The sequence below is a fragment of the Macaca fascicularis genome, chromosome 4, assembly GCF_037993035.2.
Source record: "Macaca fascicularis isolate 582-1 chromosome 4, T2T-MFA8v1.1".
Taxonomy (NCBI): domain Eukaryota; kingdom Metazoa; phylum Chordata; class Mammalia; order Primates; family Cercopithecidae; genus Macaca; species Macaca fascicularis.
This window is the reverse complement of record NC_088378.1, coordinates 139,667,990-139,695,241: the sequence shown is the minus strand read 5'-3', so window position 1 is coordinate 139,695,241 and position 27,252 is coordinate 139,667,990. Positions and strand designations below refer to the sequence as shown.

Here is a 27,252-nt window from a genome sequence, read left to right as displayed (position 1 = left end):
GGGAGGTGCTCAGGCACTGGAATGAGGGGTTAACAGGGAAGGACAAGGTTATTTCTGGGCCAAGATTCAGAGATTCCCCTGGAGACCCAGGTGTCCGGGGCGCCCCCACAACACTGGGCCTGAGGCCAGCTGCAGTTCTTGGCTGTCACGTGGTTTCCCAGCTTAGCTGGGCTGGGGGAGGAGCAAGGTCCAGAGTCAACTCTGCCCCAAGCCCTAGCTTGGCCAGAAGGTAGCAGACAGACAGACGGATCTAACCCCTCTTGCATCCTCCAGCCATGAGGCTCCTCTGGGGGCTGATCTGGGCATCCAGCTTCTTCACCTTGTCTCTGCAGAAGCCCAGGTCCTGGAGGCGGGATGCTGGGTGCTTGGATTGGGGCAGGGCTGGCAACAGGACCCGATTCAGGAGTGAGGGAGAGCAGGGTTGGAGGGTCAGAGCCAAGTCTGACTGCTGATCCTGTCTGTTCTCCCCAGGTTGCTCTTGTTCTCTCCTTCTGTGGTTCATCTGGGGGTCCCCCTATCGGTGGGGGTGCAGCTCCAGGATGTGCCCCGAGGACAGGTAGTGAAAGGATCAGTGTTCCTGCGAAACCCATCTCATAATAATGTCCCCTGCTCCCCAAAGGTGGACTTCACCCTTAGCTCAGACAGAGACTTCGCACTCCTCAGTCTCCAGGTAACTAGACCCCACGCCCTCCTGCTGCTTGTGGGGCTCCCGCCCTGTTCCCCTCTGTCCTGTAAGTGTCTTCATCTTCCCACCGGCCTCCTCTCCTCCTGTCTTCCCAGCCTCGCATTCTCCTTCTGTGTTTCTCCCTTGGTCTCTGTCCTTTTTGGCCAGCTCTCTCTTGCTCTGTGACCCGCTCCGTCTCCCTCTCCTGACAGGTGCCCTTAAAAGATGTGAAGAGCTGTGGCCTCCATCAACTCCTCAGAGGCCCTGAGGTCCAGCTGGTGGCCCAGTCGCCATGGCTAAAGGACTCTCTGTCCAGAAAGACGAACATCCAGGGCGTCAACCTGCTCTTCTCCTCTCGCCGGGGGCACCTCTTTTTGCAGACGGACCAGCCCATTTACAACCCTGGCCAGCGGGGTGAGTCTCAGCCCCAGGTCCTCAACATTGAACCCCCTCCAAGCCCTGTCAGGATGAGTTTGGTGCCCCCTAAGTGAGATAACCGGAAAGAAAGTGCCACATGGGAGGGCTGCTTAGGAAATATTTGTCCCCCACTCCCTCTGTGGAGTTGGACCCACTCTCCCCTTGCACATGGATCCCTGCTCACCTCTCTCCCCCTCCTCTCCCAGTTCGGTACCGGGTCTTTGCTCTGGATCAAAAGATGCGCCCGAGCACTGACACCATCACAGTCACGGTGGAGGTGAGTCCCCGACCTCTGGCCTTCCTGATCCTGGCCACTGATGTGACCTCCTGCCTGTGACCACTTCTCCCCTTGCAGAACTCTCACGGCCTCCGCGTGCGGAAGAAGGACGTGTACCTGCCCTCGTCCATCTTCCAGGATGACTTTGTGATCCCAGACATCTCAGAGTGAGCTCTCCCAATGTGGGGGCTGTCCCCAAGCTACACCACCCCAATTCCTGTTAGGCTCTCCACCTCCCACACAGAGGCACGTCCCGGGATGCCCTGGCCCTCAGCCTCCTGAGCCTCTGGTTAACCCCCACAGTCCTCTGCCCAGGGAAGCAGGCCTCTGGCTCTCCGTGCCCCACTGCACAGATGGGCTGAGTCCCTTCCTTGTCCATTCTCAGGCCAGGGACCTGGAAGATCTCAGCCCGATTCTCAGATGGCCTGGAATCCAATAGCAGCACCCAGTTTGAGGTGAAGAAATATGGTGAGAGCTGGAAACTGGAGGGACAGGCAACTGCTTTCCTGAAGGAAATAAGGGTGGGAGGAAACATAGTGGGTGCAGCTCAGGGCAGGGAGAGGTGGGTGCCACAGCCCTGGGTGGAGGGGATTCTTTGAGCTAGAGTCTGACCTGCCTATCCCTTCACCCTGGGTCAGTCCTTCCCAACTTTGAGGTGAAGATCACCCCTGGAAAGCCCTACATCCTGACGGTGCCAGGCCTTCTTGATGAAATTCAGTTAGACATCCAGGCCAGGTAATACCTCCCTCCCCACCTCTGCCCGCCAGCACTGGGTCCTGCTCCCTACTCAATATGAATGGGCTCCTGCTTCCCCGCCCTCAGGCCATTATTCCCCCCAGCCCTTGGCCCACCCTCTCCTCTCTGTCACGACAGGTACATCTATGGGAAGCCAGTGCAGGGGGTGGCGTATGTGCGCTTTGGGCTTCTAGATGAAGATGGTAAGAAGACTTTCCTTCGGGGGCTGGAGAGTCAGACCAAGGTAGGAAGGAGAATAGGGACTGGGGAGGGGAAGGGGCAAGGGAGGTGAGACTCAGTCACCATCATATGTCCTGTTTCTTTCTATGCCCCAGCTGGTGAATGGACAGAGCCACATTTCCCTCTCAAAGGCAGAGTTCCAGGATGCCCTGGGGAAGCTGAATATGGGCATTACTGACCTCCTGGGGCTGCGCCTCTACGTTGCTGCAGCCATCATTGAGTCTCCAGGTGGGTGACTTTCCCTTATTGTAACCCCAGACCTCGCCTCTGACCTCTGAGCTAACCCTCTGTCCTCCAGCACCAACAGCACGCCACTTCTCCCACCTCGTCTCAGACTCAAAACCAGGAAACACCCAGGAGACCTCGTCTCTCTCCAACCCTGTCTCTGTGACTCGGCCCTTTTCTCTGGCTCAGTTTATTTATTTATTTGCTTGTTCTGCTCATTCATTCACTCCTCCAGTGGACATGTGTTGTTCAATGTCCTGTGCTGGGCCTCAGCATGCACAGACAGGAATACGGCGGCCTGTGCCCTGGGAGCTCACTGTTTTGTGGGAGGGAACCACTCAAGCCACTCACCATTTATCCTCCTGTCCCTCTCTTCTTGGGCTCTGTCCCGCACCTCTCTCTGTCCTTTGTTTTGCAGGTGGGGAGATGGAGGAGGCAGAGCTCACATCCTGGTCTTTTGTGTCATCTCCCTTCTCCTTGGATCTTAGCAAGACCAAGCGACACCTTGTGCCTGGGGCCCCCTTCCTGCTGCAGGTTTCTTCCAGAGGGGAAGGATGAGTAGGGAGGGGGTGGTACTTAGGAGGGCTCAGGGTCTGACAACTCTCTTTTGCCTGCCCTCCTTTACCTGCCTAGGCCTTGGTCCGTGAGATGTCAGGCTCCCCAGCTTCTGGCATTCCTGTCAAAGTTTCTGCCACAGTGTCTTCTCCTGGGTCTGTTCCTGAAGTCCGTGACATTCAACAGAACACAGATGGGAGCGGCCAAGTCAGCATTCCAATCATTATCCCTCAGACCATCTCAGAGCTGCAGCTCTCGGTAGGACTCCTCGGACCCCTGGGAGATGGTGGGGGAAGGGGAGGAGGGTGAGCTGGGGTCCCGAGGATCCATGGCTTGATTTGGGGGGAAAGTGGGGTACCTGGCTCTGAGCTACTACCCTATTTGCACCTGCCCCTCTCTCCAGGTATCTGCAGGCTCCCCCTATCCAGCCATAGCCAGGCTCACTGTGGCAGCCCCACCTTCAGGAGGCCCCGGGTTTCTGTCTATTGAGCGGCCGGATTCTCGACCTCCTCGTGTTGGGGACACTCTGAACCTGAACTTGCGAGCCGTGGGCAGTGGGGCCACCTTTTCTCATTACTACTACATGGTGTGCATGAGCTGGGGAGTGGAGGAGGACTGGGGTGCAGGGAAGAGCCCTCTGTGTGGGGCTGGGGGGTTCAAGGCTGGGGCTGTCCCATGAAGAGGCAACCACTCTTGTCCCTCCCCTTCCTGGCCCAGATCCTATCCCGAGGGCAGATCGTGTTCATGAATCGAGAGCCGAAGAGGACCGTGACCTCGGTCTCCGTGTTTGTGGACCATCACCTGGCACCCTCCTTCTACTTTGTGGCCTTCTACTACCATGGAGACCGCCCAGTGGCCAACTCCCTGCGAGTGGATGTCCAGGCTGGGGCCTGCGAGGGCAAGGTGACTGGGATGAGGCGAGATGGCACTTGTGCTGAGGGGATTGAGGACAGGGTGATTGCCAACAGGGCATGGATTTAGCTTGGGGGGCAGTGACGATACTGGGACTGAAGGAAGCTCTCTCTCTCTGACCACGCCCACCTTCGGCCCCTGCCAGCTGGAGCTCAGCGTGGATGGTGCCAAGGAATACCGGAACGGGGAGTCCGTGAAGCTCCACTTAGAAACTGACTCCCCAGCCCTGGTGGCGCTGGGAGCCTTGGACACAGCTCTGTATGCTGCAGGCAGCAAGTCCCACAAGCCCCTCAATATGGGCAAGGTTTGTCCAGATCCTCTCCCCAGCCCTCCCACCCCTCCGTGGCTCATCCCCCTGCTGCCCTGAGCCCTGGGCGCAGCCCCTGGATCCCACTGGGGCTCCCACAGGCTCTTCCCCACTTGTCCCTGTGGTCTCCATCTTCTCGCTCTGTATCCTTTCCTATCCCTCCATGCGCTGCCCTCTCACCTGTGCCAAGTGCTCAGTCCTGCCCCATCAGCCATGCTTGGCTCCTAGCATTCCTGCCTCTTCTTGCAGGTCTTTGAAGTTATGAACAGCTATGATCTCGGCTGTGGTCCTGGGGGTGGGGACAGTGCCCTTCAGGTGTTCCAGGCAGCGGGCCTGGCCTTTTCTGATGGAGAACAATGGACCTTCTCCAGAAAGAGTGAGAACAGAGAAGGAAGGGGAGTGGGTGGCAGGAAGATAAGGAAGGAGGAAGGGCCTGAGGGAGCCAGGTAGGAAGAGTCCGGCGGGAAGGGCTGGGCAGGGGAAGGCGGGGAGGCGAGGAGGCCGAGTGCCTGACGGCTGGACTGCAGCCTTGCTCTCTACCAGGACTGGGCTGTCCCAAGGAGAAGACAACCCGGAGAAAGAGAAACGTAAACTTCCAAAAGGCGATTAATGAGAAATGTGAGTTGTGGGTGCCTAGGCAGCAGCTTGGGCTCTCCACGTGGGATCAAGGTTGGGTATCTGCCTCTCTGCCCCTCGCCTCCTTGCTGAACCAATGTGTGGTATTTGGGGCCAGAGATCCGAATTCCGGGATTACAAGTGGAAAGGTGGGCAGCTCTCTCCACCAGCCTCTCTTATGTTGCTGGTCTCAAGGGGTCTGGGCGGGGGCTGAGGTGTATGTCCCTTTTGTCCTCTCATGCTCACCCCTACCTGGCCCTGCAGTGGGTCAGTATACTTCCCCAACAGCCAAGCGCTGCTGCCAGGATGGGGTGACACGTCTGCCCATGAGGCGTTCCTGCGAGCAGCGGGCAGCCCGAGTGCAGCAGCCGGACTGCCGGGAGCCCTTCCTGTCCTGCTGCCAATTTGCTGAGAGTCTGCGCAAGAAGAACAGGACCAGGGGCCAGGTGGGCCTCCAACGAGGTGAGGGGCTGGGTGGGGCTAGGGCACAGGTGGCGCTGCTTGGAAAGGCAGAACGGCCCCCTCCTCACTCCTGTCCACTGTGGTCCCCCAGCCCTGGAGATCCTGCAGGAGGAGGACCTGATTGATGAGGATGACATTCCCGTGCGCAGCTTCTTCCCAGAGAACTGGCTCTGGAGAGTGGAAACAGTGGACCGCTTTCAAATGTGAGAGTGTTTGCCGGCCCAGCCTTGTCTCTGCGCTGTGTCTGGGGACCAGCCCAGGATGTGACGGAGCTTCTCTGCCTTTCCCTACACAGATTGACACTGTGGCTCCCCGACTCTCTGACCACGTGGGAGATCCACGGCCTGAGCCTGTCCAAAACCAAAGGTGAGGTGACCCTGTCTGGGCCTCAGGTGACCCCGCTTCCATTTCCCTCTACCCCAGCTCCCTGTTCCCTTTGCTCTTAGTGTAGGAAGAGGGTCCGGTGCAGCTGGCGTGGGCCAGAGGGCAGAGGCAGACTGAGACAGAGCTGGGTCACCCCGCCCCTCCCTTATGCGGCCCTGAAGCTTTGATGGCCCCTCTGATCTCTGCCCTTCCACCCACACTTCCCTTCCCTCAGGCCTATGTGTGGCCGCCCCAGTCCAGCTGCGGGTGTTCCGCGAGTTCCACCTGCACCTCCGCCTGCCCATGTCTGTCCGCCGCTTTGAGCAGCTGGAGCTGCGGCCTGTCCTCTATAACTACCTGGCTAGAAACCTGACTGTGAGGTCCCGAGGGAGCCTGAGCATACCGGGGTTGGGGGAGCCAGGGTCCAGTGAGGGGTGGGGAGCCTAACCGGGCCGGGACTCTGGCCGTCCTCGTTTTCCTGCCCTCAGGTGAGCGTCCACGTGTCCCCAGTGGAGGGGCTGTGCCTGGCTGGGGGCGGAGGGCTGGCCCAGCAGGTGTTGGTGCCTGCGGGCTCTGCCCGGCCTGTCGCCTTCTCTGTGGTGCCCACAGCAGCCGCCGCTGTGTCCCTGAAGGTGGTGGCTCGAGGGTCCTTCGACTTCCCTGTGGGAGATGCCGTGTCTAAGGTTCTGCAGATTGAGGTGAATGGAGCACCCCTGAATACAAGTCCCCGGCCCCCCAGCTTTGTCCTCCACCCTCAGCACTGTCTCTGCTGGCCAGGCCAGGGGCCCAACACCCAAATCAGTGCCTTGATATAGTCACATCTTCTACAATTCTGATCCAACTCTGTCCCTGGAGTTGAAACTCAAAGTCCTGGGGGAGTCTGCACTGGCAGGGCAGGCTGTAGTCCTGTGTGACCCCACAACCATGTTTTCCCTGAGACAGAAGGAAGGGGCCATCCATACAGAGGAGCTGGTCTATGAACTCAACCCCCTGGGTGAGTGGCCCTCTACCTCCAGCCATCGGTTTCCTAAGTGGGTACAGGTGGTGGGGGATGTGGACAGCAGGACAGGCTGCCAACTTCCCCCATTTCCCCAGACCACCGAGGCCGGACCTTGGAAATTCCTGGCAACTCTGATCCCAATATGATCCCTGATGGGGACTTTAACAGCTACGTGAGGGTTACAGGTGGGAGTGCCCTTTAGACCCTTCCCAGTGGCCACCTTCAGATTCATGTGAGACCTGTGGATCCCTGCTCGGTCCCACTCCCCGTGAGCCTCTGACGCAGAGCCTCAGATGTCCACCCTCTCCCTCCCATGTAGCCTCAGATCCATTGGACACTTTGGGCTCTGAGGGGGCCTTGTCCCCAGGAGGCGTGGCCTCCCTCTTGAGGCTTCCTCAAGGCTGTGGGGAGCAAACCATGATCTACTTGGCTCCGACACTGGCTGCTTCCCGCTACCTGGACAAGACAGAGCAGTGGAGCGCACTGCCCCCCGAGACCAAGGACCACGCTGTGGATCTGATCCAGAAAGGTTCTGGGTGTGGGGGCAAGCAGGAGGGGGGCCAGGAAAGGACAGTTACTGGAAGATGGACAGCCCAGGAGGCTACAGGGGGAAAGAAAAGGGGCCCCTGATGGGGATGGGGAGCATGGCCTTGGGTTCAAACAGCAGAAGGGTGAGTGTCACCTGAGCGGCCACCTCTCCTCTCCAAGGCTACATGCGGATCCAGCAGTTTCGGAAGGCGGATGGTTCCTATGCGGCTTGGTTGTCACGGGGCAGCAGCACCTGGTGAGGTTGGGAGAGGGGTTCCAGGGCTATGAGGGGTCAGGTCCTGGGCAGGGGCGGGACAGAGCTGGTACAATGGGAGGGTGAATGACCAGGCACCTGGGGCGTGGGCGTAGCCATAAGCAAGTCCTTATCCCCAACCCTCCTTCCTCCCCTCCAGGCTCACAGCCTTTGTGCTGAAGGTCCTGAGTTTGGCCCAGGAGCAGGTAGGAGGCTCTCCTGAGAAACTGCAGGAGACGTCTAAGTGGCTTCTGTCCCAGCAGCAGGCTGATGGCTCGTTCCAAGACCCCTGTCCAGTGATACACAGGAACATGCAGGTGCGGGCATGCTGGGGTGGCCCGAGGGGCACCTGTAGGAGGAGTCTCTTTGCTTCTTCCCCCTCCTGTTTCACATCTTCTTTTCTCCCCTCACTAGGGGGGTTTGGTGGGCAGTGATGAGACTGTGGCACTCACAGCCTTTGTGACCATCGCCCTTCATCATGGGCTGGCCGTCTTCCAGGACGAGGGTGCAGAGGAATTGAAGCAGAGAGTGGTAAGGACAGTGGTGTTTCTGCTGTCCGCTGGCCCCCAGCTCTCCCCCTTTTTCTGCAGGAACCCAGGAGTCCAGGCCCCAGACCTTCATCCTGTTTTCTTCCAGGAAGCCTCCATCTCAAAGGCAAACTCATTTTTGGGGGAGAAAGCGAGTGCCGGGCTCCTGGGTGCCCACGCAGCTGCCATCACGGCCTATGCCCTGACACTGACCAAGGCTTCCGGGGACCTGCGGGGTGTTGCCCACAACAACCTCATGGCAATGGCCCAGGAGACTGGAGGTGAGGGACGAGGGGCTCCTGGCAGTGAATCTGAGGCCCAAGGGACCTTAGGATCCCTGAGTGTGCCCAGAGGGAGAGGCTGGATGAAGACTCAGAGGACGAATGAAGGTGTAAGCAGGGGTGTGTTGGGGGAGAATCAGGAGAACCCAGCAGGGAGTGACTAAGGGCCAAGGGCCCAGGCTCTTCTCCCTGCCCTCCTGTTTACTTGTGGTTTCCCTTCACTTCCAGATAACCTGTACTGGGGCTTAGTCACTAGTTCTCAGAGCAATGCAGTGTCGCCCACGCCGGCTCCTCGCAACCCAGCCGACCCCATGCCCCAGGCCCCAGCCCTGTGGATTGAAACCACAGCCTACGCCCTGCTGCACCTCCTGCTTCACGAGGGCAAAGCGGAGATGGCAGACCAGACTGCAGCCTGGCTCACCCGTCAGGGCAGCTTCCAAGGGGGATTCCGCAGTACCCAAGTAGGGGCCGCCCCCGGGCTCTGGGGGTGGGTAGTACTGAGAACAAGCGCTTGAGTCCTGACCCAACCTCCCTAGGACACGGTGATTGCCCTGGATGCCCTGTCTGCCTACTGGATTGCCTCCCACACCACCGAGGAGAGGAGACTCAATGTGACTCTCAGCTCCACAGGCCGCAGTGGGTTCAGGTCCCACGCGCTACAGCTGAACAACCGCCAGATTCGCGGCCTGGAGGAGGAGCTGCAGGTGAACCACTCCCCGGTGAACCTCTCCCTCGCGGGGTAGCCAGGACACCTGGGCCTCGTGGCCAGGTCAGAAGCCGTCCCCACCCTCCCATCTGTGGAATCCCCGCAGCACTTCTTCCTGGGGTCCCTGGGGGAAGACTGACTTCCTGCCTGTGTGACCTGGAGCTCTGAGCTTCAGTTTTCTCACTTGGAGAGTAACATATGCAGAGTTTACCCTACAGGGTTGTTAGAAGGCTGAAGTGAGATAATTCACGTGCTGGTGTAGACTTTGTGGAAATGTGAGGTGGGGAGAGGAGGTGGGGCTGTTTTGAGGAAGGAGACAAGTTATTGGAGCCGCAAAAATAGGTTTGCTTATGCCCTTCTAACATCGCCTTCCCTTTCCTGTTGCTGAAAGTTTTCCTTGGGCAGCAAGATCAACGTGAAGGTGGGAGGAAACAGCAAAGGAACCCTGAAGGTGAGGGCCCGGGAAGGGGCAGGGCCGGGCACTGGCGGAGGAGACGGGTGTGAAGTGAGAGGCCTGTGGGCAGAGGTGCATGGTCCGGGGAAGGAGGCAGACACCTCAAGGTTGGCGTCCCGTGCTTCCGTCCTGGGTGTTTTTCCCCCTGCTTGCTCTCCCCGTCTCTGGGTACCTGTTGTTTCCTTTACCTGCCTAAGTGCTGATGGCCCCGGATCCCACTCCTCAGCCCAGGCCTCTTCCCTCGACCACGGGCCCCACTCGTCCCACTCCCACAGCACCTCAGACGAGACGTGTCCCAAAGCCCTTCTTCATTGTGTGTCTCTTGTCTGGCTGATGGGAACCCCTGCCAGCCAGGAGCCCGGCCACTACTCCAGAGGCCGTGTTAGTGGCCCCTCTCCCAAGCCTGTCCTTATGTCCCTAGTGACTCCTCCTCTGCTCCCCTGCTGCCTGTGGCCCTTGCTGCTTGCATCCGAGATTCTGTGCTAAGACGACCTTCTCCCTACCTGGAACTTCTCTTTAACTCCCCTGTCTGATCCACTGTCCACACGGCAGTGACACTGACCTTCCACAAGCCCCAGCCAGATCAGCCTTGGGGAAAAGTCACACCCCCTGCCCATGGCTCACATGGCTGGGCCTCTGCCCACCTCTCCGGCCAGACAGATCTTGCCTACACAGATCCCCGTGCCTTTCCCGTCCTTCCCTCCTTCTTGGCCCACAGGACAAACTCTTTCTCCTCCTTCAAGCCTTGGCCAGAAGCCTTTCCTGAGCTTTTCAGTCCAGCCTCTTCCCAGCACAGTCTGGAGTGTTGGCCTCTGGGGGCAGGGGCCTGCTTCTTTACCTTTCTGTCTCACCCGGCACCTGTGGCAAATCTGGTGCCACTCATGAGTGTGGCCTGTGCAGTGATGGGAATGAAAACGGGCTGAAGGCCTCAAATCCCGTAGCCCGGGGAGATGCCCTTAGGTATGGCACCAGAGAGGTCTGTGGCCTCAAATGTCCTGCGTCCTCTCACTGCCCCTTGCTGAGCCAGGTCCTTCGTATCTACAATGTCCTGGACATGAAGAACACGACCTGCCAGGACCTGCAGATAGAAGTGACAGTCAAAGGCCACGTCGAGTACACGAGTGAGTGTGGGGGTTGGGAGGCCTCGGGGCCTGGCAGGGGCTGGTGCAGGGAGCCAGGTGGCCATCCCAGCCCTCCTCACAATGCTTCCCTGTGCAGTGGAAGCAAACGAGGACTATGAGGACTATGAGTACGATGAGCTTCCAGCCAGGGACGACCCAGGTGTCCCTCTGCAGCCCGTGACACCCCTGCAGCTGTTTGAGGGTCGGAGGAACCGCCGCAGGAGGGAGGCACCCAAGGTGGTGGAGGAGCAGGAGTCCAGGGTGCACTACACCGTGTGCATCTGGTGGGCGCCGGGAGCTGTCCTGGGCCAGGGGAGGGAGGGCAGGACCCAGGCTGGGGCTGGGCTTCTGGAGCCTGCGCAGGCAGAACCTGGACGACAGGTCACATCTCTCCACAGGCGGAACGGCAAGGTGGGGCTGTCTGGCATGGCCATCGCGGACATCACCCTCCTGAGTGGATTCCACGCCCTGCGTGCTGACCTAGAGAAGGTGTGGTCAGACCCCAGGGCAACCCCCTCTGCCCCGGTGCTGAGCCCTGTCATGTGCAGGGCCTGTGACCTGTGACCACCTCCCCTTTTCCACAGCTGACCTCCCTCTCTGACCGTTACGTGAGTCACTTTGAGACCGAGGGGCCCCACGTCCTGCTGTATTTTGACTCGGTGAGTGGGGAGAAGTGACGCAGGAAGGGACTCGATGGCACTGGGTGTACTGAGTGTGCGTTAGGAGGTTTCTCAGGAGACAGCTGTGTCAGCCGCCGGTGCTCTTGGGGACTTGATGTCATCAGCGAGAAGGACGAGGATGTGAGCCTGTGAGACACAGCAGAGTGAGGGGCAGACCTGCAGGTGGCAGGGGCCGGTGCCAGTCAGCGGGGACCCTCGGGGCTTGAGAGGGATGCTTCGTAAAGCCGGTTTTATTCAGCTTGAGGGGCTGCCTTTGTTTTTTTGTTGAACTTCCTTTTTTTTTTTTTTTAATATTAAAGCGTTTTTTCTTTTATAAAGTGATGGTGGCCATAGATGACAGCTGTATTTGTCTTTTCACGGCCTTATTTGACTAAAATAGTTATCAACCCTCTTATGGCCTTCAAAACATTTTTATTTAGTTAGTTATTAAAGACAGGGTCTCGCTCTGTCGCCCAGGCTGGACTTGAACTCCTGGCCACAAGCAATTCTCTGGCGTAGGCCTTTCAAAGTACCGGGTTTACAGGCCAGAGCCACCAAACATTTTGAGCCCGACCTTCAAAATGTTTTTTGAACATTTACTGTAACCTCTGGGAGAAAATGTGAGAAAGGTGTGGTGGCTTTCATTAGCCAGCTGTTTGTCGGTCAGGGAGACCCTTACCCAGTGTGTGCAGAGGGGCCAGCCCCCATCAGCTGGGGAAGCCTGGCTGACACATCTGGGCTGAACACAATGGAAAACACAGCCAGCAAGATTCCCGGAGAGGGAGCTGACGGCGCGGCAGCCCAGCTCAGGAGAGACACTGGCATGGCACCGTGTGGACTGGACGCGCGTGGGCGTGAGGAGGGGTCAGGCCTGGGACCTGAGTCGGGGGGGTCAGGCAGGATGACAGAACCTGCAGTTAGGTTATGGCCAATAAAGGAGGACCCAGTTGTATCCATGACAAAGTTGAGGCTGTCAGGAGGGTGAGTGGGTTTGGGGGCAGGCAGAGTGCCTTGGAGAACTCACAGGTCCTGCCAAAACCCTAATGCAGAGATGGAGCTGCAAGTGCAGTTTGAGAATCATCAGCCTGGAGCGGTTTAGTGGAAGGCAGGGAGTGGTTGAGGCCCCCACAGGGGAGCACTGAGGAAGCAAGTTCGAAGGAGGGAACGTAAGAAATGACCAGCTCAGAACCAAGGGTGTTCCAGAAGCTAAGCCTTAGCTTAGGGACAGTGTCACAGAGAACATGTCCATGATGCAAGACTCTGCTGAGGGCCTGGGGCAGTGAAGACTGGCGCAAGGTCACCCTCTGGGAAGTGAAGTCACGAGAGACCTTGCGGAGCAGCTTGGAGAGTTCTCTGAGTAGGAGGGTGACAGAATGTGAAGGACACTGGAGAGAAGGCCAACAGGAACCAAACAAAACCAGGCCAAGGAAATCCAGTATAGGGGGCTGCAGGGCCCAGGGAGTGGGTCCCTCATCTCTCCTCCCCACGCTGGGCCAGGTCCCCACCTCCCGGGAGTGCGTGGGCTTTGAGGCTGTGCAGGAAGTTCCCGTGGGGCTGGTGCAGCCGGCCAGCGCAGCCCTGTACGACTACTACAACCCGGGTGAGCACTGCGGGACACCCTGGAGTTCGGGAGAGCTGTGGCATAGGTGCCCTCTTGTGGGACAGTGGACACTGGGGTAGTGTGGGGGGCAGAAAGTGCTGGGGCTCCCTGGGACTGAGGAGGCAGAACAGAGGGACCCGTGCCCTGACTCCTCTGTGTTCTCCAGAGCGCAGATGTTCTGTGTTTTACGGGGCACCAAGTAAGAGCAGACTCCTGGCCACCTTGTGTTCTGCTGAAGTCTGCCAGTGTGCTGAGGGTGAGACTGAGGGCCTGGGGCGGGGCAGTGGAGGCGAGATGGCCGGGGACCCCCCACACTGTCTGATGGGGCCCCCGACTTCAGGGAAGTGCCCTCGCCAGCGTCGCGCCCTGGAGCGGGGTCTGCAGGACGAGGATGGCTACAGGATGAAGTTTGCCTGCTACTACCCCCGTGTGGAGTATGGTCAGTCTTCCCACCGAGGCCCTGGCCTGACCCTCCCTCGGGGACTGGCTGTTTTGGTCTCTCTGGGTGTAGCCTGCCCCTCTTACAGGTCATGCATGCAGCCTCTTTGCTCTGACACCAACTTCCTGCCCTCTCAGCCTGAAAGTAACTCACCTTTCTCCCTTCTCCTAACCCCCTCTTAGGCTTCCAGGTGAAGGTTCTCCGAGAAGACAGCAGAGCGGCTTTCCGCCTCTTTGAGACCAAGATCACCCAAGTCCTGCACTTCAGTATGAAGCGAATCGAGAGGCGGGCAGGGCTGTGGGGAGACAGGGAGGCTGAGGTCTGGCTGAGGACCTGACCATCTGGAAGTGTGAAAATCCCCTCAGCGTGTCAGAAGCCCTGGGCTTGGCCATGAATAGGGAGGCAGTGGCACCTCTCCGTGGGGGTGGCGAAGGTGGAATGAGAGGAGCTACACAGAGCTGCTGGACTGGGCTCGCCCTGCACCTTCTCTTCCTCTCTGACCACTTTTGTGCACGTCATCCCCACAGCCAAGGATGTCAAGGCCACTGTTAATCAGACGCGCAACTTCCTGGTTCGAGCGTCTTGCCGCCTTCGCTTGGAACCTGGGAGAGAATATTTGATCATGGGTCTGGATGGGGCCACCTATGACCTCGAGGGACAGTGAGTCATCTGATCCCCTCAGTCTCTTGTGCTCCCCATGCCTCGCCACCTAGGCCTTGCCCTTCAGAAGCCAGATGCCTGTGCTCTCTGTTCCCAACTGCCATCCTCCCGAGCCCTGCTGACTGCCCCTTTGCCCCCTGCAGCCCCCAGTACCTGCTGGACTCGAATAGCTGGATCGAGGAGATGCCTTCTGAACGCCTGTGCCGGAGCACCCGCCAGCGGGCAGCCTGCACACAGCTCCACGACTTCCTCCAGGAGTATGGCACTCAGGGGTGCCAGGTGTGAGGGCTGCCCTCCCGCCTCCCCTGGGAGGAACCTGAGCCTGGGAACCATGAAACTGGAAGCACTGCTGTCTCCGCTTTCCTGAACACAGCCTGGGACCAGGGCATATTAAAGGTTTTTGGCAGCAAAGCGTCAGTGTGTGTCGCTAGGGCCGAGAGCAGTGCCCCTCCGCATTGCAGTTCTGGGGCAGGCCAGGTTGACATAACCTCAGACCCTCTGAGCCCTGATGACCCTTGGGCTGTCTAGCTCTGTCAGACCCTCCCTGATGACCACCCGCTAGGAGTCTAGTGCTTCACAGGACCACCCCGAGCAGAACTGGGACCCAAGAGCCTGCCCCCCAAGGACCAGAGTCCATGCCAAGGCCACCCTTCAGCTTCCAAGGCCCTCCACTGCCTGGCTGTCGCCAGTCACCACGGCCTCAGACAGGGCTTGTGCTCAGCTGACACCTCTGACACAGCTCTTCTGCCTCATGAGCTGTTGTCCAGCCACACCTCCCCGAATCTGTCCTCATGGTGCTGGTGGTTCAGAGGTCTGTGGATTTTTGCTGAGTTCTGGGCTGTTGAAAGCCTCGTGACGCTTCGTTCTATTATCAGTGGCGTGAGGTGACGTTCCCGGAGTTGTGCAATCCTCAGGTCCGGTAGTGTCTTCTTCCAGTTACTGGTTTCAAACAAGCCAAAAGTCTGACTGTGCTGTTTGTGAATCCTCTGAGGAAGCGGCTGTTCTCCTGGGGTCTCCCTTCCCATGCTGCCTGCCTAGCTTTCCCCCATTTAGTGGCACACCTGGGGTCTTCAGAGATGGCTCCGAAATGTGTCCAAAGAAGATTGCTGAGTCAGTTTCCGTAGAGGTCACAACAGTTGAGCAGCCTGCCATCAGGTCATTCAACAGAAATTTGGGAAACTTTCACTTCACGCCCTGTGCCAGGTGCCACAGAGACAGCTACTTACTCACTGCAGGGCTCATCGCTGGGGAGACAGATAAGAGGACGGGCAGTCCCCAACCTCTGTGAAAGATGTGATGTCAGGGAGCAGTGCGGGCCTGTGCGGCATCTAACCAAGTCAGGGGCATTGCCGGGCAGGGACAGGGAAGGCTTCCTGGAGCAGGTGGCCTCCAAATGGGGCTCTGAAGACTGAGAAGGAGCCAGGCAAAGAGCAGGGGTAGGTGAGGGCATGTGGCGCAGAAGGAGAATGTACAAAGGCCCGGAGGCCGGGGGCAGAACAGGGTACCTTTGGGGACGTTGCATGTAATTGACCACATTTGGAGTTTGGATTTGAAAGTGGTGGAAGAGATGGAGATGGTGAGACAAGTAGTAAGCACGCCAGCCTTCCAGGTGAGCTCCTTTCCGATGAGCGCTCTCTTATCCCATGGAATGTTGAGAATTTTGGACCTTTCCCACTGTGGCAGAGGTTTCCTGAGGCTCTCGCATACGTGGCCCTATGTTTGCCCATTGAATCTTTCTGCCAATAGCTGGTCAGCATGGTGGTGGCATAAGCGCGTTTTCCAGAGCCAGGGATTCAGTTGCAGCAAGACATGGCCCTGTCTGGGAGGTCAACATGAAGAAGGCAGTGGCTGTCATTGTCCAACCCCAGAAATCCCAATCCTGTTTCCTCCGTCTCCGTCCTGATTGTGGATTCAGCAGCAGTGAGCTCACCAATGTAGTGGGTGGCACAGCCAGGATCTTGACTCCGGCTCTGCAGCAGCACAGTCTGGAAAACTCTGAGGGGAGAGAGATCCCCACTGTTCCCTGGGTCTGGCTACAGAGCCAGAAATGGGGGGGAAGGCATGGGCCTGGGTCGCCTCTGACCACTCACGTACCATCCAGGAGGCCCTGGCCTCTCACTGAACCCTGCCCCTCCTCTTTGGCATGGCCTCTTCCCAAACCCCCAAACTGCCTCCTTACCCACAAAAGTGGTCTCTGAGTGTCACAGTTCAGTGTGACCCCCACCCCTTATGGCTTCAGTTCCCCAAATAGGGCTGGACCCCTGATCCTGATCCAGCTGTGGCTATCCAGCCCCTTCCTGGGGACTTTGGACTTTGAGGGGGGCATGCCCAGGTGTGCTGGGAATCCACACTCTCCCTGGCTGGACCTAGAACCTGTGGACTCTAGTCCCGAGGGCAGTCGTGTTCTGCCTGTGCCTGGAAACACAAGAAACTTGACTGCAGAGAGAAGAAAGAGGAGAGAGAAACAGCGTGAGGAAACTGCCCGTCTCCGGGGCTTTTTCTGTTCCTTGGCTTTCTAAGGCCAGTGGGGTCCCCTCCCCTGCTTTCTTATTCCCGAGTTCTGTGAAATTCCCCAATCCTTACTTTTGATCTCAAACCAGCTCAAGGTGGTCTGTTTTCCTTTCAACCAAAGAAAGGTGCTCCTTGTGGCTAAAGGTACATATTCTACAGCTAGATTTCCAGGCTGGAATCCTGCCCTCCACAACATGCGAACGACACCCGTGTTGCATATAGAGCATGTCTGTGAGAATTGAGTTAGTGCCCGCAAAGTGCTTAGAACAGCGTCTGGTACATGCGAGTACCCCACAGCGGGAAACCACCTCCTTCTTGGTCTTCTGGGCACTTTTGAGAGTGAAACGAGGCACTAATAGCAATCACACTGTATACACTGGAATGCCCCAGGCAAACCAGGTTTTAGCGGTATTCCTCTATCTGTAGGTTAAACTAACAAAAAACCCACACAAATCACATTTCGTTCTTCAGGAAGGCATATTAGGCAGGGATTGCCATTTTCTCGCTGAGACAAACATCATGCCAGTAAACTGGTCCACAGTGGGGAGGCAGAGGGAGAGGGCCCAGGTGGGGGCGGACACCCACAGTTGATGTGGAGCCAGAAAGCTGACTCTGGCTGCAGGAGAAAGGTCAGGGTTGCATTTCCCTTCCTTGCTTCTTGATGGATGATCCATTTTTTGAAATACGGATGTCCCAAGGCCAATGAGACTGGTGCCATTCCAGTAAAGGGCCACTCTGTGGGCGGGACGGTGGGAAGGGACCCGAAGGTGGGGTCAAGGGAAGCCCCAAAACAGTCTACACAGCAGGAGGGATGGCCGGGGCTCTAGAGCTATAAGTGGCCCCTCGGGGCCCTGACGGGCGTCTCGCCATGCTGTTCCTGGGGCTGCTGCTGCTGCTGCCCCTGCTGGCTGGCGCCCGCCTGCTGTGGAACCACTGGAAGCTCAGGAGCCTCCACCTCCCGCCTCTTGTCCCGGGCTTCCTGCACCTGCTGCAGCCCGACCTCCCCATCTATCTGCTTGGTCTGACTCAGAAATTCGGGCCCATCTATAGGCTCCACCTTGGGCTGCAAGGTGAGAGCCTGTTCTCGCTCTGGCCCTCACCATAGGAGGGCGGAGGGGGCGGGGAGGGTCCTCTCCCTCCGCTGACGCTGCTTTGGCTGTCCCCCAGATGTGGTGGTGCTGAACTCCAAGAGGACCATTGAGGAAGCCATGGTCAAAAAGTGGGCAGACTTTGCTGGCAGACCTGAGCCACTTACCTGTAAGGGCTGGGGGAATTTATCTTTCTTATTTTTTTTTTTTTTTTAGAAATGGGGTCTTGCTATGTTGCCCAGGCTGGTCTTGAATTCCTGGTCTCAAGTGATCCTCCTACCTCAGCCTCAAGTGGGAGCCACCTTTGGGGGCTCCCCCAATCCAGGTCCCTGGAGGCTGTTGGGGGGCATATCTTGGGGGGAGGAAGCAGGCGTTGCGGAGGCAGAAGAAGGTCAGGCCCTTGGCCTCCTTGGCCGGTTCCCACCCTCCAGCCCCCAACTCCTCCTGCAGACAAGCTGGTGTCTAAGAACTACCCGGATCTGTCCTTGGGAGACTACTCTCTGCTCTGGAAAGCCCACAAGAAGCTCACCCGCTCAGCCCTGCTGCTGGGCATGCGTGACTCCATGGAGCCCGTGGTGGAGCAGCTGACCCAGGAGTTCTGCGAGGTAAGGCTGGGCTCCCGAGGCCACCTCAGGTCAGCCTCACCTCTCGAAGTAGCTCCCGCCCTGCCCGCTGCACACCGGCCTGCTGAACTCCCATTCCTTCTCCACAGCGCATGAGAGCCCAGGCCGGCACCCCTGTGGCCATTGAGGAGGAATTCTCTCTCCTCACCTGCAGCATCATCTGTCACCTCACCTTCGGAGACAAGATCAAGGTGGCTCACAGCCCCTCCGGCCACCCCCAGCCCCTCCCTGAGCCTCTCCTTGTCCTGAACTGAAAGCACGCCCTCCTTTTCTGGCAGGAGGACAACTTAGTGCCTGCCTATTACAAATGTATCCAGGAGGTGTTAAAAACCTGGAGCCACTGGTCCATCCAAATTGTGGACGTGATTCCCTTTCTCAGGGTAAGGACCTGGAGCCTAGACACCCCTGGGTCGTTGGGAGAGGCTGGGGTGGAGGGAGAAGCTTCTTCCCATAGCTGCATTCTCATGCTTCCCGCCACAGTTCTTCCCCAATCCAGGTCTCCGGAGACTGAAGCAGGCCATTGAGAAGAGGGACCACATCGTGGAGAAGCAGCTGAGGCAGCACAAGGTGGGGACTGTGCGTGGACGGCCTCCCCTCAGCCCACAGCCAGTGATGCTACCGGACTCAGCATTGCTACTAGGAGGGTTCTTTTGCATGCCCCAGTTATGGGCCTGTTGCCACTCTGTACTCCTCTCCCCAGGCCAGCCGCTCAGCCTGCTCCTTTCACCCTCTGCAGGAGAGCTTGGTGGCAGGCCAGTGGAGGGACATGATGGACTACATGCTCCAGGTGGTGGCACAGCCGAGCATGGAAGAGGGCTCTGGACAGCTCCTGGAAGGGCACGTGCACATGGCTGCAGTGGACCTCCTCATCGGTGGCACTGAGACCACCGCAAACACTCTCTCCTGGGCCGTGGTTTTTTTACTTCACCACCCTGAGGTGCGCCCTGGTGACAAGAAAAGGCTCCTTCCCAGCAGCCTGGCCAGGGTGGTGGGCACCCTCACTCAGCTCTGAGAACTGTGCGGCTGGGGCTGTGCTTGCCCAGAGGGGCCGCGGTCTCCTCACTCAGGCTCACTGGGTCGCTGAGGAAATGGCTGGAGGCTGGGCAGCTGTGGGCTGCTGTGACAGGACTCCACCCGATCATTCCCCAGATTCAGCAGCGACTGCAGGAGGAGCTAGACCACGAACTAGGCCCCAGTGCCTCCAGCTCCCGGGTCCCCTACAAGGACCGTGCACGGCTGCCCTTGCTCAATGCCACCATCGCCGAGGTGCTGCGCCTGCGGCCCGTTGTGCCCCTGGCCCTGCCCCACCGCACCACACGGCCCAGCAGGTGACTCCCAAGGGTTGGGATAAGTGAGGAAAGCCCGATCCCAGCCAGGTCCTGGCCAGCCGCTAACTCCAGCCCCCTTCAGCATCTCCGGCTATGACATCCCTGAGGGCACAGTCATCATCCCGAACCTCCAAGGCGCCCACCTGGATGAGATGGTCTGGGAGAGGCCACATGAGTTCTGGCCTGGTATGTGGGGGGCCAGGGGCCTGCTGTGAAAAGGTGGCAGGGGTTGGTCCCCGCAGCCGCTGAGCGCCTCCCCACCCACCTGTCCACCCGCCCGCAGATCGCTTCCTGGAGCCAGGCAAGAACTCCAGAGCGCTGGCCTTCGGCTGCGGGGCGCGTGTGTGCCTGGGAGAGCCCTTGGCGCGCCTGGAGCTCTTCGTGGTGCTGACCCGACTGCTGCAGGCCTTCACGCTGCTGCCCCCGGGGGACGCCCTGCCCTCCCTGCAGCCCCTGCCCCACTGCAGTGTCATCCTCAAGATGCAGCCTTTCCAAGTGTGGCTGCAGCCCCGGGGGTTGGGGGTCCACAGCCTGGGCCAGAGCCAGTGACGGGGCAGGACGGATGCCAGCCGGGTGCCTCAGTTTCTCCTTTATTGCTCCCGTACGATCCCCTCCCCCCACTGTAAACATAGTGCTGCGAGATCGCTGGCGGAGAAGGCTTCCTCCAGTGGCTGGGTGGTGAGGGGCCCTGGCTCTTCTCTCGGGGCGACCCCTCAGTGCTCGGCAGTCATACTGGGGTGCAAGAGAGGTGGGCAGCAGCTCAGCCTCCCCCGGCTGGGGAGCGAAAGTTTCTTGGTCTCAGCTTCATTTCCGTGAAGGGCACCGAGAACTCGAAGCCCTTCCAGTAGTACCAGCTCACTCCCTGGGAAAGGGGTTGTCAAGATAGAGTCAAAGCCGGATGTCCCATCTGCTCCTCCCATTTCCCTTAAGGAGGTGGCTCCGAGCACTCAACCAACCTCCCCACACAGCTCCCCTCCTGACCCTCCACCACAGAGGACTGAGGCTTAATCCTGAGCTGGCCCTTTCCACCCAATAAATCACCTCCAGCTCCCTCTGTGAGGCTGGCACGATTGTTCCGTTTCACCCAGCCGCTCAGTCCCTTGCTGTTACACTGTGGGGCTGAAACCTAGGCAGGCCGAGCCCCAGCCACCCCGGCTCTGTGCCCCCTCCACACCCCTCACCTGATGGTCCACTGTGCTCCCGTAGAGCCCGTTGAGGTTGGCGTAGTGGCAGTTCCTGTACCACCAGGCCCCTCGGTAGGAGACGGCGCAGGAGATGAGCAAGTTGTTGGGGTCCCGATCACGGGCAGAGAAGACACTGCCGCTGTGGTAGCTCATGGAGTCCCCTGGGCAGGGTGGAGGAAGGAGCCATGAGGGCCTCCCCTCCCAGCCTCACCCTCCCAGCCTCGCAGCCTGTGCTTACCTGCGGTGCCGTGGTAGCCCTCCAGGTGGAGGCGGTAGTACTCCGCAGCCGAGTCTACGCGGAAGGAGTCGTACTGGGCGAACACAGCCTCGTCCCCAGCCCGCAGGTCCACGCGCATGGAGTAGTCACCTGCCTGCGTCAGGCTGTGCAGGGCCTCGTTGCCTGGGGGTGGGAGACATGACCTCATCAGGGTCCTGGTGTCCACAGGGCCCCCATCCCATCCGTAGTTCCCCAACCCCTGTGAGGTACTGACCCAGCCAGAACTCCCCAGAGATGTTCCCAAAACCATGGGCATAGTCCTCCCAGTCCCTCCAGAAGTCTGTCTGTCCATCCATGCGGCGCTGGAACACCTGGGAAGCAAGTGGGGGCACCATCAGCCTCTGGCTCCTGGGGCAACAGCCCCTGCCCTGCACGGATCCCTGGGTTTCCCAATGCCACCCACCAGCCAGCCGCCCCCGTCAGTCTCCATGTCACAAAACACGTTCAGGGGCCGCTCGCGGTTGCCGTTGAGGAAGATGGTGGTGGTCCTGGAAGCACCGGCTCCGTTCTGCATCTCCTCCCCGCAGTCCCTGGGGAAGGGGATCCGCAGCCCACCTGGGGAGAGGAGAGCAGGGGCCAGTCCTTTTCCAAGCCTTGGACCGTGGCTGCCCACCCAGTCCCCCGCCCCGGCCCGTGTGTCCAGGTACCGGTGGTGAAAGAGGTGGACACGGGCGGCAGGAGGCTCTCGCCCCACATGGCCTGGAGCCGTGCATTGTAGAGGGTGGAGGGAAAGAGGCCGAGGAGCTGGTGAGATGTGACCCCTCCCGGGAGCAGGATCTCCTGTGGAACAGACAAGGGGAGGTCAGGGGAGAGGGAGGTGGAGTCCCTCAGGGAGGGACAGAGGCAGCACCTCCTGGAATCACCCAGGGAGGGGAGTTGGTCAGTGGGGCCGGGGCACCTGGGTCCGGCCACCAGGGGTGTCGAAGCTGAGCAGGTAGCCTGTGGGCCGGACTTGGGGCTCAGTCCAAGTGAGCAGGGCCGTGCGGGGGGTCACTTCCTTGGCCTCCAAGTCCCGAGGGGCCTCTAGCCCTAGGAGGGAAAGCAGGAAGAGGAGATGGGGATGAGGCCCATCCTGGCTCCCTCTACCTCCTCTCCTCCATCCCACACACCCCACAGACCCTACCTGTGGTGAAGGTGATGCTGGCTGGGGAAGTGAGGTTGGGGCCCCGCAGGCCGCGCACGGTGGCGGTGTAGTTGGTGTGCAGGACGAGGTCATGCAGGGGGTAGTCCACCGCGCTGCCCGGGGCCTCGGCCTGCAGAGGCGGGGCTGGGAGTGCGAAGAGGGGCGTCAACGCCTCCCCCTCCATCCCCGGCCAGAGTCCAGTCTCCCCCCTGCAATCCCCACCCGGAACAAGTCCCCTCCAGAGGCCTCAGCCCTGCTCACCCCCAGGGGCTGTGACCTGGACGTCATAGGTGTCCACGGGATTCTGGGGGGGCTTCCAGTGCAGCACGGCGAACCCCTCGGTCAAGTTCAGTGCACGCAACTGGGTGGGGCCGTCAGGAACTGGGGGAAGGGGAGGGGCTCAGAGGGGTCCCCGCTGGTCTCTCTAGTCCCTGACTCCCCAGACTCCACCGGCCTCCTGTCCGCAATCGGAGCCTCCACCACCTCCCTTTCACCCTCCTCCTTCTCTCTCAACTCCCACCCACGCCATTTTCTTGGCTCCCGCCTCTTGCCCCAGGTCCCAGTCCATCTCACCCGTGGTGAGGAAGCCTGTGAGAGGCTCACTCTCCTCAAAGCCTCGGACGGAGACCACGGTCACCTCGTAGCGAGCGCCTGGGATCAGCCCCTGGAGTTTCTGGGTCCGGGCCCGGCCGTCCACCTGCACGCTCTGTGGCTCCCCTGAAAACATTGGGGATCGAGGGTTACCCAGCGAACCCCAGGAGGGCTGGAGGGTGGGCAGAGTGCAGGGGGGAGGGGAAACGCGAGGCAATGAGCCCATGGCAAAGGCACCACCTCCGTCCGCCAGCTGGTAGGAGACTTTGAAGCTGTCCGCCCGGGACGGCGGGGGCATCCAGTTGACCTTGGCTGAGGTCTCCCTGATTTCACTGAATTGGAGGTCACGGGGGCTCTCCAGAACTGCAGAGGGGGCAAGGAACAATGATGCGGGCAGGGGCAGGGACGCTCCTCCCTACGAGTCCCACCCCTCGCCTCTGCTCCAGCACAGGCTCAGCACCCCTTTTCCTCTAGTCCCCGGAATGGAAGTCGCTCTGCAGATTCCTCCAGGCTCACCACCAACTCGCCCACCCCACTGCTGACTGAGGCACCAGGTCCCCCCCGTTAGTACAAAGACCCCCACTTTGGGGCAGAGTGCATGTGGATCCTTACCTGGGCTGAGGGTGCGAGCAGTGCCCTGGATGCTATCGGCCTTGTGGGGTCCTCGCAGCCCATACAGTGTCAGGCTGTACAGCGTCCCCGGACGCAGGTCCCGAAGCACGGCTGAGTGCCGCGTCCCCGGCACCATCAGCTCGCGCTGCAGCAGAGGACGGGGATGCGGCTCCAGAGTGCTTGGTGATGGAACCCCAAAGCGGAGCAGGAAGGAGTCGAAGGCCCCAGGTGGGGCCTCCCAGTTGAGCCTCAGTGAACTGGTGGTCACATCAGTCACAGACAGCTGGGACAGGCGGGGTCCTGGCTCCCCTGAGGTCTGACCAGCAGGGGCCGGCCCTGCATGGAGTGGGTGGGAGAGAAGGGATTGGAGACAGAAGCACACCAGCTTAGTGACCCAGAGCACATCCCTTCCACCCCCCTCCCTGCCCCTGTTTCTCTATCTGTAACCAGGGACTTGCAGCCACAGGGGGGCCCTATGGGGCAGAGCTAAAGGCCACTCACGTCCAGCCCACCCGTCCTCTCTCCCTGGTACCCGCTTCACGCTCTTTCCCTGCGACCACCACTTCTGAGCCCCCCTTTCCCCCTTCCGAGTCCCAGACTAGAGGTCAGAGATGCCTGGTGGTACCTGTGGTGCCCTCAGCTGAGAGGGGCCCCAGGCGCTTCCCTTCATGGAGGCCATAGAGGAGGAACCTGTAGGGGGTGCTGGGCTCCAGGCCTGAGATGAGGATCTTGCTCTGGTCACCGTCCACGAGCAAGGCCTGGGGCTGCCCGTTCGTGTCCTCATACTGGACCACGAAGGAATCAAAGGGGCCCTGGGCCACGCTCCACGAGAGGCGCATGGAGTCTGGGGCTGTGTCGGTCACGGCCAGCACCCCTAGGCGGGGCTCTTCAGGAGGCTCAGGGGCCTCTGGGGCTAACTCTGGGGCTGGCGTGTCCTCTTCTGGGGCTGCGTGGGAAAAGCCCAGGGCAGAATCTGAGTGAGGGGTGCCGTGGGGCCCTCCGTTTTTATCTTTCAGGCTTGGCCCAAGGCTGCGGTGGGAAGTTTAGAGGTCCAGGCCCAGTCAGACCATGAAGTCGCTGTGGCCTCGTGACTCCCGCGAGCTCCCTGGCTGTAGGAGTCAGGTGCTCGCTTCCCCCTTCCACACCCCAGTGTCCTCCCGAGCCCACCCTGAGCTATCACAGGCTCCGCCCCCACCCACGCCGGGACACATTCACTGAGCTTGGGGAGTGTGGTGCTCCCTTCTGAGAGAAGCTGAGGGTGGATCTGGCTGGTAAAGGTGACTGGCAAATCCCGCCAGCCGTGCCTTGGTCAGGCCTGTCTGAGGTGGGCATCAGTGAGCACTGGAAGCGGAGCCTGTAGCACAAATGCAGCCACTTCTGTTGGTTTCTGTGTCCCCGCTCATTTTGTTTTCCAGTGATTTTCCTCTTGAGAAAATGCTCCTGACTCATCCATGGCAGGGAGGTTTGCCGCTCTCTGGACAAGGCCACCTTCGGGGAGGTGACAGCTGCCCCAGTGAGTAACGAGGACCAGTGGCAGTGATGGGGCAGAGTTGGAGCTGGGAGATGAGGGAGCCCCTGCCAGGGCCTTTCCCTCTCACCTGGCCTGGCTCCTGCTCTGGACTCCTTGATGGATATTGAAGCCCACAAGCCTGCAGACTCCTCCTCCTTCCTGGGGACAGGCCAGGGTGCCCCACTCCCACCTGCCCACTCCTGCAGTCATCTTTGTCTTCCGCCCAAATGCACAAGGAAACCCACACAAGGTGGCTTGCTATAGCCAAGCACAGCAGCCTCACCTGTCATTCCCAGGGCGGAGACCGGGCCCAGGCGCTTTCCCCCAACGAGCCCGTAGAGCAGAAACTTGTACTTCTTGCCAGGCTCCAGGTCCTCTATGGTGACCGTGTGCTGGTCTGCGGCCACAGGCACTGCCCTGGGCTGCCCATCCGTGTCCCTGTACTGGACCACGAAGGATTCAAAGGGGCCCTGGGCTACCGTCCAGGACAGGTGCAGGGAGCTGGAGGTCTCCTCGGTCACGGTCAGTTCCCCCAGGCGGGGAGGTGGCTCCTTCTCCAGGGAAGCTGTGCAGAGGGAGGAGGGAAAGCTCTTAGTCACATGCTGCCTGTGCCTAAGCCCTGGCAGCTTCCTGCAGGTGTGAGGTTCTGGGACAGCGTCCCTCCAGTGTAGCCCCAGGGACAGCTCCTTGAGGAGACACACAGGCTTGCTCCCGCCATGCCCCACAGCAATGAGGGAGAACAGCCCCCTCCTCCTCTGGAGGCCGCTGCCCAAACTCCATCCTGCCCTGCTCCTTCCCTACTGTGATGGAGGGTGCGGTAAATACATTAAAGATCATCTCCCGAGGGAGGGGTGGCTGGGGGTGCAGAGAGGGCCTGTGTTTACCGTGACCCCCGCCCCTGAGCAGGAATGAGGCCAGAGCTGAGAGAGACTCCCGGGAGGTCTTGGGTTGTCAGGGAAACATCGAGAGCTGGTCTGGGCAGCTGGCCAACGCATGGCTCCCATCAGTGCCAGGCTGTGACCTCTCCCTTGTCCCCTTGTGGCCATCAGCCTGAACATCCGTGCCTCCTGCTTCCCCAGCCCCACACTGACCCCCCCATGGGGCCGAACAGAGGGTGGAGCAGAGGCTTGCCCGGGGCGGGGCTGGCGCCGATGGGTGGGGGTGGAGAGAGTCTGTACCCCGTCCCCGCAGTGAGAGTTTGGGAAGAGAATTCTGGAGTCCCAGGGACCAGGCCCCGACTGGCCGGCTGCTCTGTCCTCCTCTGGGCATAGTGACTCATGGTCCTGGGAGTAGGGCGAGGGTCAATGACCCACCACACCCCTTCCTTGGGGGGCTGAGTCACGGGCACAGTGACACCAGGTTTTTCCATTGTCTTTCAGTAGCCAAGCTCTCCCTTTTTTCCACCGCTCGCCTCCGAGTTAGGGAGGAGGGAGGAGGATGGGAACCACTACTGAGTCCAGCGCCATTCCCGGCCATTATGCAGGTGAGGACACCAAGGTTCCGGGGATAAAGCGGATTGTCCATGGTCACCCTGGCAAGGGCTGGGACTGGAACTGGAACACAGATCTGCTGGCCCCAAAGCCCGTGTCCCTTTTATTTCCTCGGCAGTCAGCGAATGAAGGAAGTAATGCATCTTCTTCAGAACTGTGCCTGACACACACAGAGACTCACTTTCGGAGTTAAGATGGTTGTGTCAGGGCTGATAGAGGGAATCTCACGGGAAGGCCGTAGGGCCAGCGCTGAGGGCCTGAATGAGAGGCAGCTCTGGAAAAGCTGGAGGCTGGACTGGGACTCACCTGTGGTGCCGTCAGCAGAGATGGGGCCCATTCGCTTCCTGCCTGCCAGACCATACAGCAGGAACTTGTATTTCCTACTGGGCTCCAGGCCTGGGACTGTGACCTCCCGCTGGTCGGCTGCCACTGGCACAACCTGGAGCCGACCATCCTTATCTTTGTACTGGACCACGAAGGAGTCGAATTCCCCCTCAGGGACCGTCCACGAGAGGCCCACGGAGTCAGGGGTCGCATCTGTCACAGTCAGCTCCCCCAGGCGGGGAGACAGTTTCGTGTCTGGGGCTGGAAAAGACAGTGAGGTGCATGGAGAGCGGGATGGACGCAAAGGGGCCACGGAGCTTCCTGGGCTGCTATGGCTCTGTGAGCCGGTCCCAGGAACGGGAGGGTGACTGGGCCAGGAGTAGCGATAAAAGAGGAGCCAGACAAGAAAGCAAGTGTCCCCTGGGGTGCAGGGAAAGTAGGGAGAAGGATGAGGGTCAGAGGGAGAGGAGAGCTCAGGGCCTGGGTTTTCCCCGACCCAATAAATCATTGGGTGCTGAGGACTGGAGTGTGGGGCACAGAAACGTGAAATTCCAACTGGTGCCACAAGGGGGCGAACGCTCTGGCCGCGGG

At 59.8% G+C, this 27,252-nt stretch overlaps 3 protein-coding genes and 1 long non-coding RNA gene across 17 annotated transcripts in view; 3 read left to right on the top strand and 1 right to left on the bottom strand.

The window, feature by feature from the left end:
* The first annotated feature begins 224 nt into the window (after positions 1-224).
* On the top strand, positions 225-14,411 carry C4B (complement C4B (Chido/Rodgers blood group)). The gene is made up of 41 exons (XM_065542962.1): positions 225-340; positions 472-670; positions 877-1,078; positions 1,288-1,358; positions 1,437-1,525; positions 1,744-1,826; positions 1,997-2,093; positions 2,232-2,337; positions 2,429-2,561; positions 2,977-3,092; positions 3,192-3,371; positions 3,517-3,699; positions 3,831-4,016; positions 4,171-4,329; positions 4,582-4,708; positions 4,876-4,950; positions 5,212-5,409; positions 5,501-5,612; positions 5,705-5,775; positions 6,008-6,152; positions 6,266-6,470; positions 6,715-6,766; positions 6,868-6,957; positions 7,092-7,301; positions 7,481-7,556; positions 7,714-7,870; positions 7,968-8,084; positions 8,190-8,361; positions 8,590-8,822; positions 8,898-9,065; positions 9,459-9,518; positions 10,549-10,642; positions 10,740-10,926; positions 11,041-11,131; positions 11,227-11,301; positions 12,799-12,901; positions 13,068-13,157; positions 13,242-13,340; positions 13,523-13,606; positions 13,868-14,000; positions 14,144-14,411. Exons 1-41 carry the CDS (start codon positions 276-278, stop codon positions 14,283-14,285), a joined length of 5,235 nt encoding a protein of 1,744 aa, XP_065399034.1. The 5' UTR covers positions 225-275; the 3' UTR covers positions 14,286-14,411.
* A 1,985-nt stretch (positions 14,412-16,396) lies between these two features.
* Positions 16,397-20,604, top strand: CYP21A2 (cytochrome P450 family 21 subfamily A member 2). 2 transcript variants are annotated; one of them, XM_065542963.1, is made up of 10 exons: positions 16,397-16,469; positions 17,679-17,768; positions 18,050-18,204; positions 18,312-18,413; positions 18,501-18,602; positions 18,703-18,789; positions 18,959-19,159; positions 19,372-19,550; positions 19,633-19,736; positions 19,834-20,604. In XM_065542963.1, exons 2-10 carry the CDS (start codon positions 17,720-17,722, stop codon positions 20,097-20,099), a joined length of 1,245 nt encoding a protein of 414 aa, XP_065399035.1. In that variant the 5' UTR covers positions 16,397-16,469; positions 17,679-17,719; the 3' UTR covers positions 20,100-20,604. The 2 variants fall into 2 exon arrangements, with proteins under 2 accessions (XP_065399035.1, XP_005553488.2); XM_005553431.5 differs by lacking the exon at positions 16,397-16,469 and adding an exon at positions 17,372-17,581.
* The window catches only part of TNXB (tenascin XB), a 69,992-nt gene continuing 62,864 nt past the window's right edge, over positions 20,125-27,252 (bottom strand). For 8 of the 13 annotated variants that reach the window (XM_045390171.3, XM_045390175.3, XM_045390177.3 and 5 more), the window contains 15 exons: positions 26,644-26,922; positions 25,131-25,412; positions 23,963-24,283; positions 23,338-23,673; positions 22,966-23,088; positions 22,708-22,851; positions 22,396-22,515; positions 22,135-22,278; positions 21,910-22,040; positions 21,659-21,791; positions 21,415-21,566; positions 21,226-21,322; positions 20,973-21,134; positions 20,732-20,895; positions 20,125-20,412 (listed from right to left, as the gene is read on the bottom strand). In XM_045390171.3, coding sequence (XP_045246106.2) covers positions 20,311-20,412; positions 20,732-20,895; positions 20,973-21,134; positions 21,226-21,322; positions 21,415-21,566; positions 21,659-21,791; positions 21,910-22,040; positions 22,135-22,278; positions 22,396-22,515; positions 22,708-22,851; positions 22,966-23,088; positions 23,338-23,673; positions 23,963-24,283; positions 25,131-25,412; positions 26,644-26,922 — 2,690 coding nt within the window. In that variant the 3' untranslated portion in view covers positions 20,125-20,310. The remainder of the gene's footprint in view (positions 20,413-20,731; positions 20,896-20,972; positions 21,135-21,225; positions 21,323-21,414; positions 21,567-21,658; positions 21,792-21,909; positions 22,041-22,134; positions 22,279-22,395; positions 22,516-22,707; positions 22,852-22,965; positions 23,089-23,337; positions 23,674-23,962; positions 24,284-25,130; positions 25,413-26,643; positions 26,923-27,252) is intronic. The other 5 variants (XM_045390172.3, XM_074038419.1, XM_065542961.2 and 2 more) reach the window with 3 other exon arrangements.
* LOC141410130 (uncharacterized) lies at positions 26,048-27,179 on the top strand. The gene is made up of 2 exons (XR_012434003.1): positions 26,048-26,330; positions 26,456-27,179. It is a non-coding gene; the product is annotated as an uncharacterized lncRNA (long non-coding RNA).

Excerpts from the sequence above, each read along its gene's own strand:
- C4B (XM_065542962.1), top strand. The coding sequence starts at position 276 with ATGAGGCTCCTCTGGGGGCTGATCTGGGCATCCAGCTTCTTCACCTTG. Across the intron at positions 5,776-6,007 it reads GAGCCTGTCCAAAACCAAAG|GCCTATGTGTGGCCGCCCCA; the intron begins GTGAGGTGACCC and ends CCCTTCCCTCAG. Across the intron at positions 8,362-8,589 it reads AATGGCCCAGGAGACTGGAG|ATAACCTGTACTGGGGCTTA; the intron begins GTGAGGGACGAG and ends CTTCACTTCCAG.
- CYP21A2 (XM_005553431.5), top strand. The coding sequence starts at position 17,380 with ATGCTGTTCCTGGGGCTGCTGCTGCTGCTGCCCCTGCTGGCTGGCGCC. Across the intron at positions 18,414-18,500 it reads CCTTCGGAGACAAGATCAAG|GAGGACAACTTAGTGCCTGC; the intron begins GTGGCTCACAGC and ends CTTTTCTGGCAG. Across the intron at positions 19,160-19,371 it reads TTTTACTTCACCACCCTGAG|ATTCAGCAGCGACTGCAGGA; the intron begins GTGCGCCCTGGT and ends ATCATTCCCCAG.